Source organism: Phacochoerus africanus, chromosome 11 (genome assembly GCF_016906955.1).
Source record: "Phacochoerus africanus isolate WHEZ1 chromosome 11, ROS_Pafr_v1, whole genome shotgun sequence".
NCBI lineage: Eukaryota > Metazoa > Chordata > Mammalia > Artiodactyla > Suidae > Phacochoerus > Phacochoerus africanus.
This window is the reverse complement of record NC_062554.1, coordinates 115,377,786-115,392,392: the sequence shown is the minus strand read 5'-3', so window position 1 is coordinate 115,392,392 and position 14,607 is coordinate 115,377,786. Positions and strand designations below refer to the sequence as shown.

At 39.7% G+C, this 14,607-nt stretch overlaps 2 protein-coding genes across 6 annotated transcripts in view; one reads left to right on the top strand and one right to left on the bottom strand.

The window, feature by feature from the left end:
• DARS2 (aspartyl-tRNA synthetase 2, mitochondrial) overlaps nucleotides 1–1,898 on the bottom strand; it is a 28,274-nt gene extending 26,376 nt beyond the window's left edge. For 2 of the 5 annotated variants that reach the window (XM_047753189.1, XM_047753188.1), the window contains exons 1-2: nucleotides 1,164–1,898; nucleotides 403–502 (exon numbers count right to left, since the gene is read on the bottom strand). In XM_047753189.1, the coding sequence (XP_047609145.1) occupies nucleotides 403–502; nucleotides 1,164–1,284 (221 nt within the window). In that variant the 5' untranslated portion in view covers nucleotides 1,285–1,898. The remainder of the gene's footprint in view (nucleotides 1–402; nucleotides 503–1,163) is intronic. The other 3 variants (XM_047753187.1, XM_047753186.1, XM_047753190.1) reach the window with 3 other exon arrangements.
• Nucleotides 1,899–2,358: 460 nt separating this feature from the next.
• On the top strand, nucleotides 2,359–14,187 carry CENPL (centromere protein L). The gene is made up of 5 exons (XM_047752667.1): nucleotides 2,359–2,577; nucleotides 3,402–3,578; nucleotides 6,728–6,979; nucleotides 9,789–10,331; nucleotides 13,383–14,187. Exons 2-5 carry the CDS (start codon nucleotides 3,405–3,407, stop codon nucleotides 13,452–13,454), a joined length of 1,041 nt encoding a protein of 346 aa, XP_047608623.1. The 5' UTR covers nucleotides 2,359–2,577; nucleotides 3,402–3,404; the 3' UTR covers nucleotides 13,455–14,187.
• Nucleotides 14,188–14,607: the final 420 nt, after the last annotated feature.

Below are 14,607 nucleotides of genomic sequence, written 5' to 3'. Positions count from 1 at the left end.
AGGCCAGGGATCGAACCCGAAACCTCATGGTTCCTAGTCGGATTCATTTCTGCTAAGCCATGACAGGAAACTCCAGTGTTCAGTTACTTTTATCACCATGTATTCTTTTTTTTTTTTTTTTGGTCTTTTTGCCTTTTCTAGGGCTGCTCCCACTGCATATGGAGGTTCCCAGGCTACGGATCTAATCAGAGCTGTAGCTGCCAGCCTACGCCAGGGCCACAGCAATGCAGGATCCGAGCCGCGTCTGCGACCTACACCACAGCTCGTGGCAACAATGGATCCTTAACCCACTGAGCAAGGGCAGGGACCGAACCCGCAACCTCATGGTTCTTGTCGGATTTGTTAACCACTTTGCCATGACAGAACTCCTATCACCATGTATTCTTAAACTGTTTTATCTACCTGCGGTACTGAATCCATCCACACAAGGTGACTTCTTGGCCTAAGTGAGATGAACGCAACTCTCCACAAGTGTTGGTTCGGGCAACAAAGCTACTGAGTTCTTAAAAAAAAGAGAAAAAAAGGAAGATTAAAAGTACATTATTTGCAAATTGTTTGAGAATATACTTTCAGTTCATATCATTCCTATCTTAATGGATGAAATTTACAAAGAATGTAATCAACCACTATGAAATTTACCTATACATGTGTCAAAAGCCAAGTGACTGTCTTAATGTAAATTTTTGCCTTGGCACAACTGTAAGTCAACTATATTTTAATAATAAAAAAAGGAATCTAAATATTTTTTATCACCCAGCATTTGCACTGACCCAAAATGCACTCTTCATAATAGTGCACATTTCTTCCCCAAACAAAACAGGGTCTTGGGAATTACAGAAGTAGAGTAACTAGCTTTAGTATGAATCTGGAGTGAAAACAGTCACTTGTACACTAGAAAACCATATTTAAAGTATAAAATAATTTTTTAGGCTTCTTATTCGCAACATAAAAACTAAATGAATAGCTTATATTCATGTGACTACTTTTCTAGTCTTTTTAAAACTCCAGGAGGAAAACTACATCATAAGAAATCAAGAGAGTGAATGATGTGCTTCTGCACATAAAGCTATCCAGTCAAGACTAGGGGATAAATGGAATAAGCACTGTGGCTACAGAGAACAGGAGGAAGTGCTGTTCAGCGGACAAAGCTTTCCTGCATTCACCTGGAATACTCCTCTGTGAAGTCAGTATCAGACTTCGGGAGAGAAAACCCCAGAACGGCTGGGTAGTCCTTCCGGTGGGTCTGGATAAACCCCTGAATATCCGACTTAGCCAGCAGAACATGTTATAGCCGCAGGATGGCGAAACGCTCACGAATCAAACGCTGCAGGTGTTGGATGGTGGTCAAAAGTCAGTTTTGGAATACATACAAATCCCTTAAAATGCTAGGAGTTCACGTTCTCTTTAATATTTAAGCCCCTGTCTGCTGAACATTCAAGTGCACCTATCTGCAAATTAGATAAATTTGCAAAGTCTTTGGGGCCTTTGGGAAAATTGAATACGGGAAAGACCTTTTAAGACTTTCCCCCTCCTCTCAGTGCATCCATTACCACTTCTATTAGCAAAGAAAGCTTCGGCCAGAAGTGACGAGCGAATGATTCCATATAGCAGCGTATGGCGAGACCCGGCAGCCATGCACAGGGAGCAGGGGTCAGTCGGGAGGCGGACGCCCTTCCCTTCCTTTCCACGCTTCCCCGAAAGTTCCCCGCAGGCAGAACCTGAAAACAGGCAAGAACCCAGTCTTGCTTTTCAAATCTCCCAAACCTGACGGCCGATCTCGGGTCTTCAGAAAGAGGAAGGCAAGCAAGTCTAACACGTTACTGGAGGTCGAACAACACACTCCACCGCTGAGAGCCAAGCACCCCTTAACACACCCAGCGAACAGCCAAGATAAGTGGAGGGATTCAACCAATCAGAGCAGGGGGATTCCGCCATCTTCACTATGGGCGGAAATTTGAAGGAACGCTTCGTGCCGGTGGTAACGTGCGGAGCGCGAACGTTACCAATGTTTAGTGCGTTCCCCGTGCCCTCAGTTAAAATGGGAACCAGAGTTGCTTCACCGGCTTAGAATAGGCTCCACGGAGACGTCCTGCGTCCGGCCGCAGAGCGAGTCGGGAAACGATTTTAAACAGAGGCGGCGGCTGACACTAAATTGCCGCTTCTCAACGGCGGCTTTTCAGAGCTGGCCTTGGCCCCCGAAGGCTCAGGTGGAGAAAGCGAGTTGGCGCACACTGTCTCTTGCCCCGCTGCCTCTGCGGGCAGCAGCCGACTCCTCAGGAGCGAGGATCACGGAGCTGGGTGGCCGGGTCAGCGGAAATGTTCTTCCGGCGTGAAGTCTCGAGCTCGGCTGGCGTCTGAGGGAGCCGTAGGTCTTGTTGCTGCTCCAGTTTGTGTCGGTCGTGCACCCACTTGTAGAACTAGAGGGACTTTAGAAAGAGGTTCCTCCAGACTTTATTTTAGCTGTCGTTTTGGCGGCTTTTTTACTTCAGAGGATTTCAGTCTCAACGTAGTTGGATACAGACTTGAAGAATGATTCGTGAAGGGAATGGTTGACAGCGTCATTACGACATTTTTTTGGTAAGATGCTTTTTTATTGGTCCAGGCTTGGCAGTAAACTTTATATTTTGACGTTTTGTGTGGTCGTTATCTTTAGAGTACTTAGATACTTTGATATCTTGGCATTGGGCTCAGCATTGGCTTGGGTTGATTGGATTTAGGTATGCAAAAATGATTTGAGTCAGAGTCCCTTCCTTCACGGACGTAACACAAGAAAAACAGCTAAGTTGTGTTCTGAACTGCAAGAGCTGGAGGAATTGGCTGGAGAGCTAGCTCCTCTGTGGATACTTGGAAGCTTCTCCTGAAGGGATGAAACCTGCAGCGTGAATTGGATTTAGTCAGTCAGATGAGTCCAGAGAAGAAGGCTTAATTGTCAGTAGGTTGAATAAAAAAGTTAGCAGAAGCAAACTGGACAGGCATGAGGAATAGGGTAATGAGCATTCTGGGGTAGGGGGTGGGAGGGAGAGAGAAAGAATTCCTTAATTTTTTTTATATTTTTGTCTTTTTGCGATTTCTTGGGCTGCTCCCGCAGCATATGGAGGTTCCCAGGCTAGGGGTCTAATCGGAGCTGTAGCTGCTAGCCTATGCCAGAGTCACAGCAAGTTGGGATCCGAGCCGCGTCTGCGACTTACACCACAGCTCACAGCAAAGACAGATCCTTAACCCACTGAGCAAGGCCAGGGATCGAACCTGCAACCTCATGGTTCCTAGTCGGATTCCTTAACCACTGCGTTACGAGGGGAACTCCAAGAATTCCTTTATAGTAGGGAGAGGTATCAGCGAAACTTTGAGCATCCGTTAACTTTTTAATGTTTAGAATTCTGGCTTTATTTCTTTCTATGTAGACCATGGATTCTTATGATGCAGCAGAATCGACTCCTAGACAGAGTGCATCTTTAAGACTTAAAGATTACTTTATAGGTGCTACCCCTCTGCAGAAGCGATTAGAATCAGTCAGGAAGCAGACTTCATTTGTCCCAACTCCACCTCGAAGGAAAATCCCCCAGTGTTCACAACAGCAGGTATGCTTTTTGTATTTCTTTGTGTTACCAATAATTGAGAATGTCTGTGAACAAAACTTTTCAATTTTTGTTACTATTTATAGTATTCTTTTGTGTCATCATACTCCTCAAGTAATAAAATAAATGAGAAACATCTAAAACAAACAATTATTCACACTGTCAGTACCATATGTTTGTTTGCTTTTTTAAGAAATTTTTTTTTTGTCTTTTTTAGGGCCACACCCGCAGCATATCGAGGTTCCCAGGCTAGGGGTCGAATCACAGATGTTGCTTCGGGCCTGCGCCAGAGCCACAGCAATGCCAGATCCCAGCCACATCTGCGACATAACCACAGCTCACAGCAACGACGGAACCTTAACCCACTGAGCGAGGCCAGGGATCGAACCCAAAACCTCATGGTTCCTAGTCAGATTCGTTTCTGCTGCACCAAGACGGTGACTCCACAATAAATCTTTTAACCTTCTTTATTCTGGAACGGTTCCACAACATTTCTTTGTCTTTTATGACATTGACATTTTTGAAGAATGTTTCTCTTGCTTCCCTTTTAAAAAGAGAATATTCCTCATTTGGTATTTGATATTTTCTTTAGATTGAAGTTACATGTTTGCTGGGTGAACTACTGTATAGGTGCTATTGTGTTCTTTTGGGGGAATAAAATTCAGTAGCACATAGGTGATGTTAATTTTAATCATCCTGTCAAGTTGTTGCCCAATAATTACTGTTTTATTCCCTGCTGTAACTAACAAGTGGTCTATGGGGAGACACTTTAAGTTAATACAAATATTTAAGATAATACAAATACAAACATCTTGTGCCTCATCAAAGTTTCGTCTTACACTTAACCTCCTTTATCCATTGAATTTTTTTTTTTGCCTGGTCCCATCTTTATCATAATGGTTGCAATATAATGATTTTTCCATCTCTATTTGCTCCATAATTACCAGCCAGCCTTTGGCATTCTATTGTAGGCCATTTGCATTTCTAGTCCACTTATTTATCTATTTATCAGTATGGATTCATGAGTTCCTATTTTTCAAATTTTTCTAATTTCTTAAAAAATTATTTTGGTGTTTTAATTATCCCAGATTTGTCTGGTGGCAACATGCTTTGTTTTGATCATTCATAAACAACTCTAAACCCTGAATATAACATTAGAAATTTAAGTATGGAATTAAGTTCTAGTGAATACAAGTTTGGTATGTAGTTTTGAGTCACTTAGCAAGGAGTCTGGCTAATCAATCACTCACACCTTCCTTGTAACTTTGTTTTCTTGTCTGTGTCATGGATCTAGTTTCCTTTGGGACAATGAGGAAAATTTTGCTTCTTTATGAAAACTTCCTTAAAGAGAAATTACTAGTGTTGGTAATGAAAGTGATAGTTCTTAACAGGAAAACAGAAATTGTATATAAATTAAAGACTGGAATGTCCAGTTCAGTGTTTTCTTTTGTAGTAATCTTTTGTAGTAATAAGAAAATAGTTTATAACTTTTCCCTGAGTTACTCTAGTCAGAACAAATATTTTTGTCAAGTGGACAACTGTGGTGAAATTACAAAAGATGGTTGGAAACTGTGAAAATTCCCATCAGGAAGTATAGATTCTATAGAAAAATTCAATTCAGGATACAACTAGGAGCTTATGTGGGAGTGTCTATGAAGACCGCCAAAAATGTGATGTCACAGGGCCAATATAAATGAAGTGTTTTTTTTCTTTTTAATGCCACACCTGTGGGATATGGAAGTTCCTGGGCTAGGGGTCGAAATCAAGCTGCATCTAGGGCCTGTGCCCCAGCCACACTGGATGCCAGCTGCATCTTTGACCTATGCTACAGTGTGCAGCAACACCAGATCCTTAATCCACTGAGCGAGGCCAGGGATCAAACCCGCATCCTCATAGAGACAATGTCAGGTTCTTAACCCACTGAGCCACAATGGGAATTCCAAGTGTTTTTATTTTTGATGATTCTGTGATTCTAATAGAGCTTGGCCAAAATACTCCCAAGTATCTTTTGGTGATTCTGTGATTCTAATGGTGCTTGGCCAAAATACTCCCAAGTATCTTTTTTAATTAATCTACTGAATTAGAGTGATGGACTGAGTTTACTGCCAAACAATTTCCTTTTTTTTTTAATTTTTTTTTTTTTTTTGCCTTTTCTAGGGCTGCTCCCTCGGCATATGGAGGTTCCCAGGCTAGGGGTCAAATCGGAGTTGTAGCCACCAGCCTACCCCAGAGCCACAGCAATGCGGGATCCGAGCCACATCTTCAACCAACACCACAGCTCACGGGAATGCTGGATCCTTAACCCACTGATCAAGGCCAAGGATCGAACCCTCAACCTCATGGTTCCTAGTCGGATTCGTTAACCACTGCACCATGATGGGAACTCCACTGCCAAACAATTTTAGAAATTACTTAATTAAAACCATTCAAATTGGATACTTCAAGAATAGTTACTGTTTTTAAAATCTTTAATTTGACATTTCTAAAAGTGAAACATAACTGTTCATCTAATAGGTATTGAACAGTGTTCCAGATGACATTGTTCTCGGTGCTAGAGATACAGTAGTGAATAAAATAGGCAAAATCCCTGTTCTCATCAAACTCACACTCTAGTAGTGAAGACAATAAAAGTCAAATACATAATGTCAGATAGTAATAAAAGCTGTGAAAAAAAGAAAGCATGTTAAGGAGATAAAGAGTGACAAAGTTATGGAGGATAAAGTGAGAAAAATAATGTGTATATATGTATTACTGGATCACTTTGCTGTATAGCAGAAACTGACAGAACACTGTAAATCAACTATAATAAAAATTTTTCTTTAAAAAGTGGCAAAGTTGGAGGAATTGGTGCAGGTGCTGCTTTAGAGAGGTTGGTCTTTGAGTGACATTTGGGCAGAGTCCTGAATGAAAGAAAGGACCATGCCATGTGAACACCCTGGGAAGAGCATTCCAAAAGGAAGGTATAGCAGATGCAAAGACCTGTGCAAGGATCTTCAGAGTCCTGCAAACTCCAGTTTGGCTGGAGTGCAAAGATCAGGTACACCCAGGAATAGATTTGTACTAAATATTCAAAATACTATGATTAAGGTATTATTTACTAAAGTTTCCTAATTCTTACATTTTCTTTGTCTTGATTTTTTTTTTTTTTTTAGGAAGATGTTGATCCTCAAAAGGTTGCATTCCTTCTGCATAAACAATGGACTTTATATAGTTTAACTCCCTTATATAAATTCTCCTATACTAATTTCAAAGAGTATTCTAAACTTCTGAATGCATTTATTGCTGCTGAAAAGCAAAAAGGACTTGCTGTGGAAGTGGGAGATGACTTCAACATCAAAGTGATTTTCTCTACTCTCTTAGGAGTGAAAGGAACACAGAAAGACCCTGAAGCATTTCTTGTCCAGGTATGTTATATAAGCAGTACTTGCTCCTTAGGAGAAAAGTCTGCATTTTCTTGGTTTAGAAATTGTGATATTTTCTTACTGTTTTAAAATTCTTTAAGCTTGTGATTTATAACCTGTTTTATGTGTTGTTGACCAAATTATAGCAATTAGATATGGCCAAATTTAACAGTTTTTCTTCATATTACAGTATAACTGTATTTATTTTAGAAATCTTAGAGAATACATAAATGTATGAAGTAAGTTAAAAACCCCAATTTAGGAGTTCCCGTTGTGGCGTAGTGGTTAACAAATCCGACTAGGAACCATGAGGTTGAGGGTTCGATCCCTGGCCTTGCTGAGTGGGTTAAGGATCCGGCATTGCTGTGAGCTGTGGTGTGGGTCGCAGACATGGCTTGGATTCTGCGTTGCTGTGGCTCTGGCGTAGGCCAGTGGCTACAGCTCCAATTGGACCCCAAGCCTGGGAACCTCCATATGCTGTGGGAGCAGCTCAAGAAAAGGCAAAAAAAAAAAAAACCCAATTTAACATGTTGGTATACATCAGTTTGGCAATAGACAATCTGAATAAGCCTGTAATTATTAAAGAAATTGAGTCAATAATTAGTAACCTTCCAAAACAGAAATCAACAGTCCAAGTGGGTTCACTGGTGAATTCCACCAAACATTTAAGGAAGTTCTCTACAATCTCTTTCAGAATAGAAAAGCTGAGGGAATACTTCCTAACTCATCCTATGAGACGAGTATTACGCTAATAGCAAGGCTAGACAAAGACATTATAAGGAAACTATAGACTTCGTCATGAACCTGCATATATCTCTTGAGTGTCTGTATCAAAACTGTGATCATATCACCCATACCTTTTTTTTTCTTGTCTTTTTAGCCTGCACTGGCAGCATATGGAGGTTCCCAGGCTAGGGGTTGAAATTGGAGCTGGAGCTGCTGGCCTACACCACAGCCACAGCAATGCAGAATCCGAGCCGCATCTGCAACTTACACCACAGCTCATGGCAACACCAGATCCTTAATCGCCCATACTTTTCATTACGACTTTTTTTCTTTTTTTTTTTTTTTGTCTTTTTTGTCTGTTAGGGCCACACTGGCAGCATATGGAGGTTCCCAGGCTAGGGGTCGAATTGGAGCTGTGGCCGCTGGCCTCTGCCAGAGCCAAAGCAACTCGGGATCTGTGCCATGTCTTCAGCCTACACCACAGCTCACGGCAATGCCAGATCCTTAACCCACTGATCCTTAACCACTGAGCCACGATAGGAACTCCCATTATGCCTTTTTTACTAATAATCAGTGATGTAGATGGTTACTCATGTCATTAGGAATTCTACATTTTTATAAATATATCCTTATAATTCTATGGTTTTACTGGGATTAAATTCCTAGAAGTAGAATTTTAGCAAGAAAGTAACATCATTATATATTGTGATAAATCACAGCAGGTTACTTTCAGAAATGTAAAATTTTACATTCCTTACTCTATGCACGTTATGTATAAAAGTAATGTGACTATGCTTTGATTTATTAAGAAACCAGATCTATTTTATTTATGCTTGCTACGTTTTCTGCTGAGTTAACTCATTTTAGTCATTGACACATTCTGAAACAGCTGAAATTTTGTTTTTTTGTATAGATCAGAGGTCAGCAAATTATGGACTGCGGACCAGATATGGCCTGCTGCTTGGTTTTGTCAGTAAGGCTTTATTGGAATAGAACCATTTTCATTTGTTTATATATTGTCTATGGCTACTTTTTTTTTTTTGTCTTTTTGCTATTTCTTTGGGCCGCTCCTGTGGCATATGGAGGTTCCCAGGCTAGGGGTTGAATCGGAGTTGTAGCCACCGGCCTACGCCAGAGCCACAGCAACGTGGGATCCGAGCCGCGTCTGCGACCTACACCACAGCTCACAGCAATGCCGGATCCTTAACCCACTCAGCAAGGCCAGGGATCGAACCCGCAACCTCATGGTTCCTAGTCGGATTCGTTAACCACTGCGCCACGACAGGAACTCCCTCTATGGCTACTTTTGTGCTACAGCAGTAGAGTAGTTGATACAAAGACCATATGGCTTGCAGAGCCTAAGATATTTACCATCTGGCCCTCTGTAGAAAAGGTTTATTGACTCCTCATGTAGATCATGGGTATTGGCAAGGATCTCAGGATTACTGGGATTAGGTTCTGCTGTGTATAACAAAAAGTCTAAATAATAGTTAATTAAAGACAGTAGAGGATTATTTGTTTTACAAAAAAGGTGTCTGTGGAGTTGAGAGTTTGAGTTTTTTTCAGGATACTGTACTGCTTATACCATATTGGCATCCTTTTTGTGAATTTTGGTTGCACCAAGATCTTGCCATTTACCATATCCTAATAGGAGTACTAGGTAAAAGGTCAAATAACATGATAAACCTTAGGAATGATCAGGGAGACTGTTCCCTGTGTGGTTTTTGGTGGTCATACAACATAATCTTCTTATTTTTAAATGTACTTATTAATGTTGAGACGATGTACTTTTAGGAGTTCCTGTTGTGGCGTAGCAGAAACCAATCCAACTAGTATCTGTGAGGATGCGGGTTCGATCCCTGGCCTCACTCAGTGGGTCGGGGATCTGGCATTGCTGTGGTTGTGGTATAGGCTGGCAGCTGTAGCTCCAGTTCAACCCTTGGCCTGGGAACTTCATATGCCATTGGTGCAGCCCTAGAAAGAAAAACAAACCCAAAACTAAATGAGAAAATGTACTTTTAGAAATAAATGTACAAGTACAAATGTAACTTTTGAATTTAATGAATCTGATTTTTCTTCTTCATAGATTCTATCAAAATCACAATTGCCATCTGAGCACAGAGAAGGTAAAGTGTTGTGGACTGGTTGGTTCTGCTGTATATTTGGAGACAGTCTTCTTGAGACTGTTTCAGAAGATTTCACCTGTCTACCCTTATTCCTTGCAAATGGAGCAGAGACTAACACAGCAATAATTGGAACCTGGTTTCAGAAAACTTTTGACTGTTATTTCCGTCCCTTAGCAATCAACGCATTTAACCTTTCCTGGATGGCTGCTATGTGGACTGCATGCAAAATGGACCGTTATATGGCTACTACTGAATTTCTTTGGTCTGTACCCTGTAGTCCTCAAAGTCTGGACATTTCTTATGCCATACATCCAGAAGATGCAAAAGCTTTGTGGGACAGTGTCCACAAAACACCTGGGGAAGTTACCCAGGAGGAAGTTGACTTATTCATGGACTGCCTTTATTCACACTTCCATAGGCATTTCAAAATTCATTTATCAGCCACAAGATTGGTTCGTGTTTCAACGTCTGTAGCTTCAGCACATACTGATGGAAAAATAAAGGTTAGTTTGAGTGAATCTAGCTAAGTAATTTTTCCTTATTGTTGCATAGTTTTTAAAATGTAAGGTGAACCTCATTTAAGAAACATTGGGGAGTTCCCGTCATGGTTCAGTGGTTAACAAATCCGACTACAAATCACCAGGTTGCGGGTTTGATCCCAGACCTCGCTCAGTGGGTTAAGGATCCAGCGTTGCCATGAGCTGTGGTGTAGGTCGCAGACGTGGCTCGATCCCAAGTTGCTGTGGCTATGGTGTAGGCCGGTGGCTACAGCTCCAATTAAATCCCTAGCATGGGAACCTCCATATGCTGTGAATTTGGCCCTAGAAAAGAAAAAAAAAAAGAAAAGAAACATGGAATATCTGCCAATTCAAGGCATTAGAGAGATTTTATTTTGTGCTTTATAAATGGTTTACTAAAAAGTCTTCAGCCTTCTAGATGCAGCTTTACAGTGGAAGGAACCATATGTTATAGTCTTTGGTAATAATATGAATTATTCTGTAGTAACTTTGAAACTTTCAGAATTGCTTCTTGTCCTCCACTTAAAATAATTATTGGGGAGTTTCCGTCATGGCACAGTGGAAATGAATCTGACAAGAAACCATCCCTAGCCTTGCTCAGTGGGTTAAGGATCTGGCATAGCTGTGAGCTATGGTGTAGGTCTCAGACACAGCCCGGATCTGGTGTGGCTGTGGCGTAGGCTGGCAGCTACAGCTCTGATTGGACCCTTAGCCTTGGAACCTCCCTAAAAAGACAAAAAAAAAAAAAAAAGAAAAGAAAAGATTTTTTTAATTGAATAAAATAATTATTGGGAGTTCCTGCTATAGCACAGTGGATTAATGATCCAGCTTGTCTCTGTGGTGTTTCTGGTTCAATCCCTGGCCCAGCACAGTGGGTTAAGGATCTGGCATTGCCATAGCTGTGGCATAGGTTGCAGATGTGGCTCCGGGTCAGTCCCTGGCCCAGGAACTTCCATATGCCACGTGTGTGGCTAAAAAAGGAAGAAAAAAAACCAAAAAATAAAAAATAATTATCAGAGTAACAGGATTCTGTGTTAAATAAGAAAATCATAGTGGAAGGAGTTCCCCTTCTGGCTCAGTGGTTGCAAACCTGGCTAGTATCCATGAGGACATGGGTTCCATCTCTGGCTCTGCTCAGTGGTTAAGGCTCTGGTGCTGCCATGGGCTGTGGTGTAGGTTGCAGATGTGGCTTGGATCTGGCATTGCTGTGGCTATGGCATAGGCCAGCAACTGCAGCTCTGGTTCAACCCCTGGCCTGGGAACTTCCATATGCTTTGGGTGCAGCCCTAAAAAAAAAAGAAAGAAAATTACAGTAGAAACAAAGAACTAAAAATCATCTTTATGTTTTAGGCTTTTCTATTTCTACTGGGAAAGAAATAATAGAGACATTGTTTTACTCTCTATGAGGTCCTTATTAGAAGTATCAGAAATAAACTGAGAATAGGCACCTAAATATATTTGAATATATTATACTAATACAATACTTAAAATATAGTCACAGTATACACTCATTTAACATTGGTCTTGTCACAGTGCTAGGAGTTTAACATACTTTAAGTCTGATCTTTAGAGCAGCCCTGTAGTTAAGGGTTTCTCTGTGTGTGTGTGTATGGTTTCTGCAGCATGGGAAAGTTCCCAGGCCAGGGATGGAACCTGTGTCACAGCAGTAACCCAAGCCACAGCAGTGACAGCACCAAGTCCTTTACTGCTGGGCCACCAGGGAACTCTGAATGATGTTTTTGTCGACATTTATTTTTAAAAGAATGAAACTTAAGATATGTTTATGTCACATGTGCAAGATAGCTTAATAAAGGAAGAGTCAAAATTTAAACACTTATCTCTTATGTTCCAAGAAGTTCACACTCTTGTAAGTACTGTATTAGTGTGTTTCAAACTAGAGATCACAATGCAGCAGTAGGTTTGGAAATAATTTTGATGAGGCAAGACCAGTTTTAAAAAACGAACAAAAGAAATAGAATAGAAAATATAAAAATGAGAGTTTATCATATGTGGTAAGGATATATATAAATTTGCTTGTACTAGGTCATGCTATTAAATTTCTTACTGTGGTTTGCAGGAATAAATTTGAAAGATTGTACTATACCATATTAGCTTGACATTATAAAGAAAGAAATGTATATTTTGTCACCTTAGAATTCAATTTCATGATGTCCTTATATACTTCTAAATTTTATTCCATCTGTTCACATTCTGCTGGTAAACTGACTACATTTTAAAACTTTATATAAAAGTGCTCTTATCCGTCTATGAATATAAGAGTAGTCCTGTTTTATCTGGTCTATTCTAAGAGCCTCTCTTAATTACGTAAGATAATAACTGTGGCTCCTAGGTTCAAATAATGCCATGATGATGACATTTATTAAGCACTAACTGTGCCAAGCATTATTAAGCATTTTACACATGTCTCGTTTAGTTTTCACAACAACCTGTTTGCAAAGGTTATAAAGAAGAAATTGTGGCACAGAGGATAAGTAGGCTCCCAAGATTACACAGCTAGTAAGTGGAGTTGGAATTTGAACCCAAACATCTGTCTCTAAAGCTTATGCTTCTAACTACAGCACTGTACTACCTCTCAAAGTCTGAAATTAATGTATGAACCAGGTTTCTGTTTCTGCTTAGTTTTCACAAGACACTTTTGGAATCATGTATCCCTTTGAGAAGAAGGAAACTATGGAACTCTTTCTAGAAAATGTAAATACTCAATTTGCATATATGTCCAAGGGGTTCATAGATACCGCTTTTTCCTTAGGCAGATAGTTCATCTGTTGAGCCTAGATAAAAAAGAACTCTAGTCTTTAATTCCTTCTAAGCATCATTAAATAATAGTTATAAATTTATTAAAGTCAGTCAACTTCATTAAAATCTGTTTAACTTAAAATGGCAATGGTTTGGGTTCATGTTCATATCTTAGCTTATAGATATGAAATTTAAAATAAGCCTAGAATATTTATCAAATATTATGCTACTTTATTGTAATTATATTTTAATTTTAAATGTCTTTTTTTTTTCTTTCAGATTTTGTGTCATAAATACCTTATTGGAGTATTGGCATATTTGACAGAACTGGCAATTTTTCAAATTGAGTGAGGCCTTGTGGGGACCATAAGTTATGGATTGTATACCTTTTCCTCACTGATTTTCTGCCTGGTTGCTTTGCTGAGAGGAACTGTGAGAGAAATGGGCATCTGTCTCTGCATCTGTTTTCCTCACAGAGCCTTGGAGTTACCCAGATGAAAACCAAGAAGAAGCTAGAAGAACTGAGAAGGTGGAAGTGAATGAACCACGGCCAGGCACTCATGTAACAGTCTTAGTCATCTGGGTTACCAGTCTCTAGAACATGCTGAGTTGTTAATTTGTTGACCATCTTTCTAAAAAGTATATAATGTGGAGTTCCCTTGTGGCTCAACATTTAAGAATCCAGCATTGTTACTGCTCTGGCTCTGATTAGAGCTGTGGCATGGATTGGATCCCTGTCCTTGGAACCTCTACATGCCATGGGTGCAGCTGGAAAAAAAATGTAATGTTTATTATTTCAAACTTTTAGCATTCAAATGAGATATGTCCGATACTGAATATTCCTTCTTTGCATCTTTAAAAACTTTAATCCCTAATTTTAAGCATTTTAGATTTCATTAAGAGAGAATTTCTGTCTTCTACAGACATTTTCCTAGCATCATTTTGTGGTAGAAAACTGGCAATCAAAATCCTCTTCAAAGGGAACTAAAAATTACTATATATTTTCAAGCCACTAATATGCTTTTTTAAAATAATGTTCAATTCTTACTGCAATGTTTAATTAAATATTCACTTTTAAAACAAAGCAATTGTTTATCAATGTCTTGGTGATAGGCCTTTAATGTCCCAAGAATGGGACGTTAAAAGCTTTTCTCTAGCATAAAGGTTATACCACAATTATATGGAGTCATACAAATCGTAGAGTTGAAAGGCAGATGTGAACCTCTTTTGTGGTCAGAAGTTATATTATTTAACTTTTGTGTCCTTAATTTTGCTTTAGCACAGTGTGTGGTAAATATCTGTAGAGTAAATGAATTAATGTTAACCAACTCTTATTTTACAGATGCAGACTATTAAGATCAAGCTAGATTTGCACAAGATGTCATATCTAAAACTCTTCTTTTTATTCACTATGAGTAGAGGAGGATTTTGTTTTACTTTAAAAACAGTGTTTTTTAAAAATCTTGTTTGAAAGGAAGTAACTAATATTCTCTCATTCAAAAAC

Coding starts and splice junctions, on each gene's coding strand:
- CENPL (XM_047752667.1), top strand. CDS start 3,405: ATGGATTCTTATGATGCAGCAGAATCGACTCCTAGACAGAGTGCATCT. Junction 3,579..6,727: donor CCCAGTGTTCACAACAGCAG/GTATGCTTTTTG, acceptor TTTTTTTTTTAG/GAAGATGTTGATCCTCAAAA. Junction 10,332..13,382: donor ATACTGATGGAAAAATAAAG/GTTAGTTTGAGT, acceptor TTTTTCTTTCAG/ATTTTGTGTCATAAATACCT.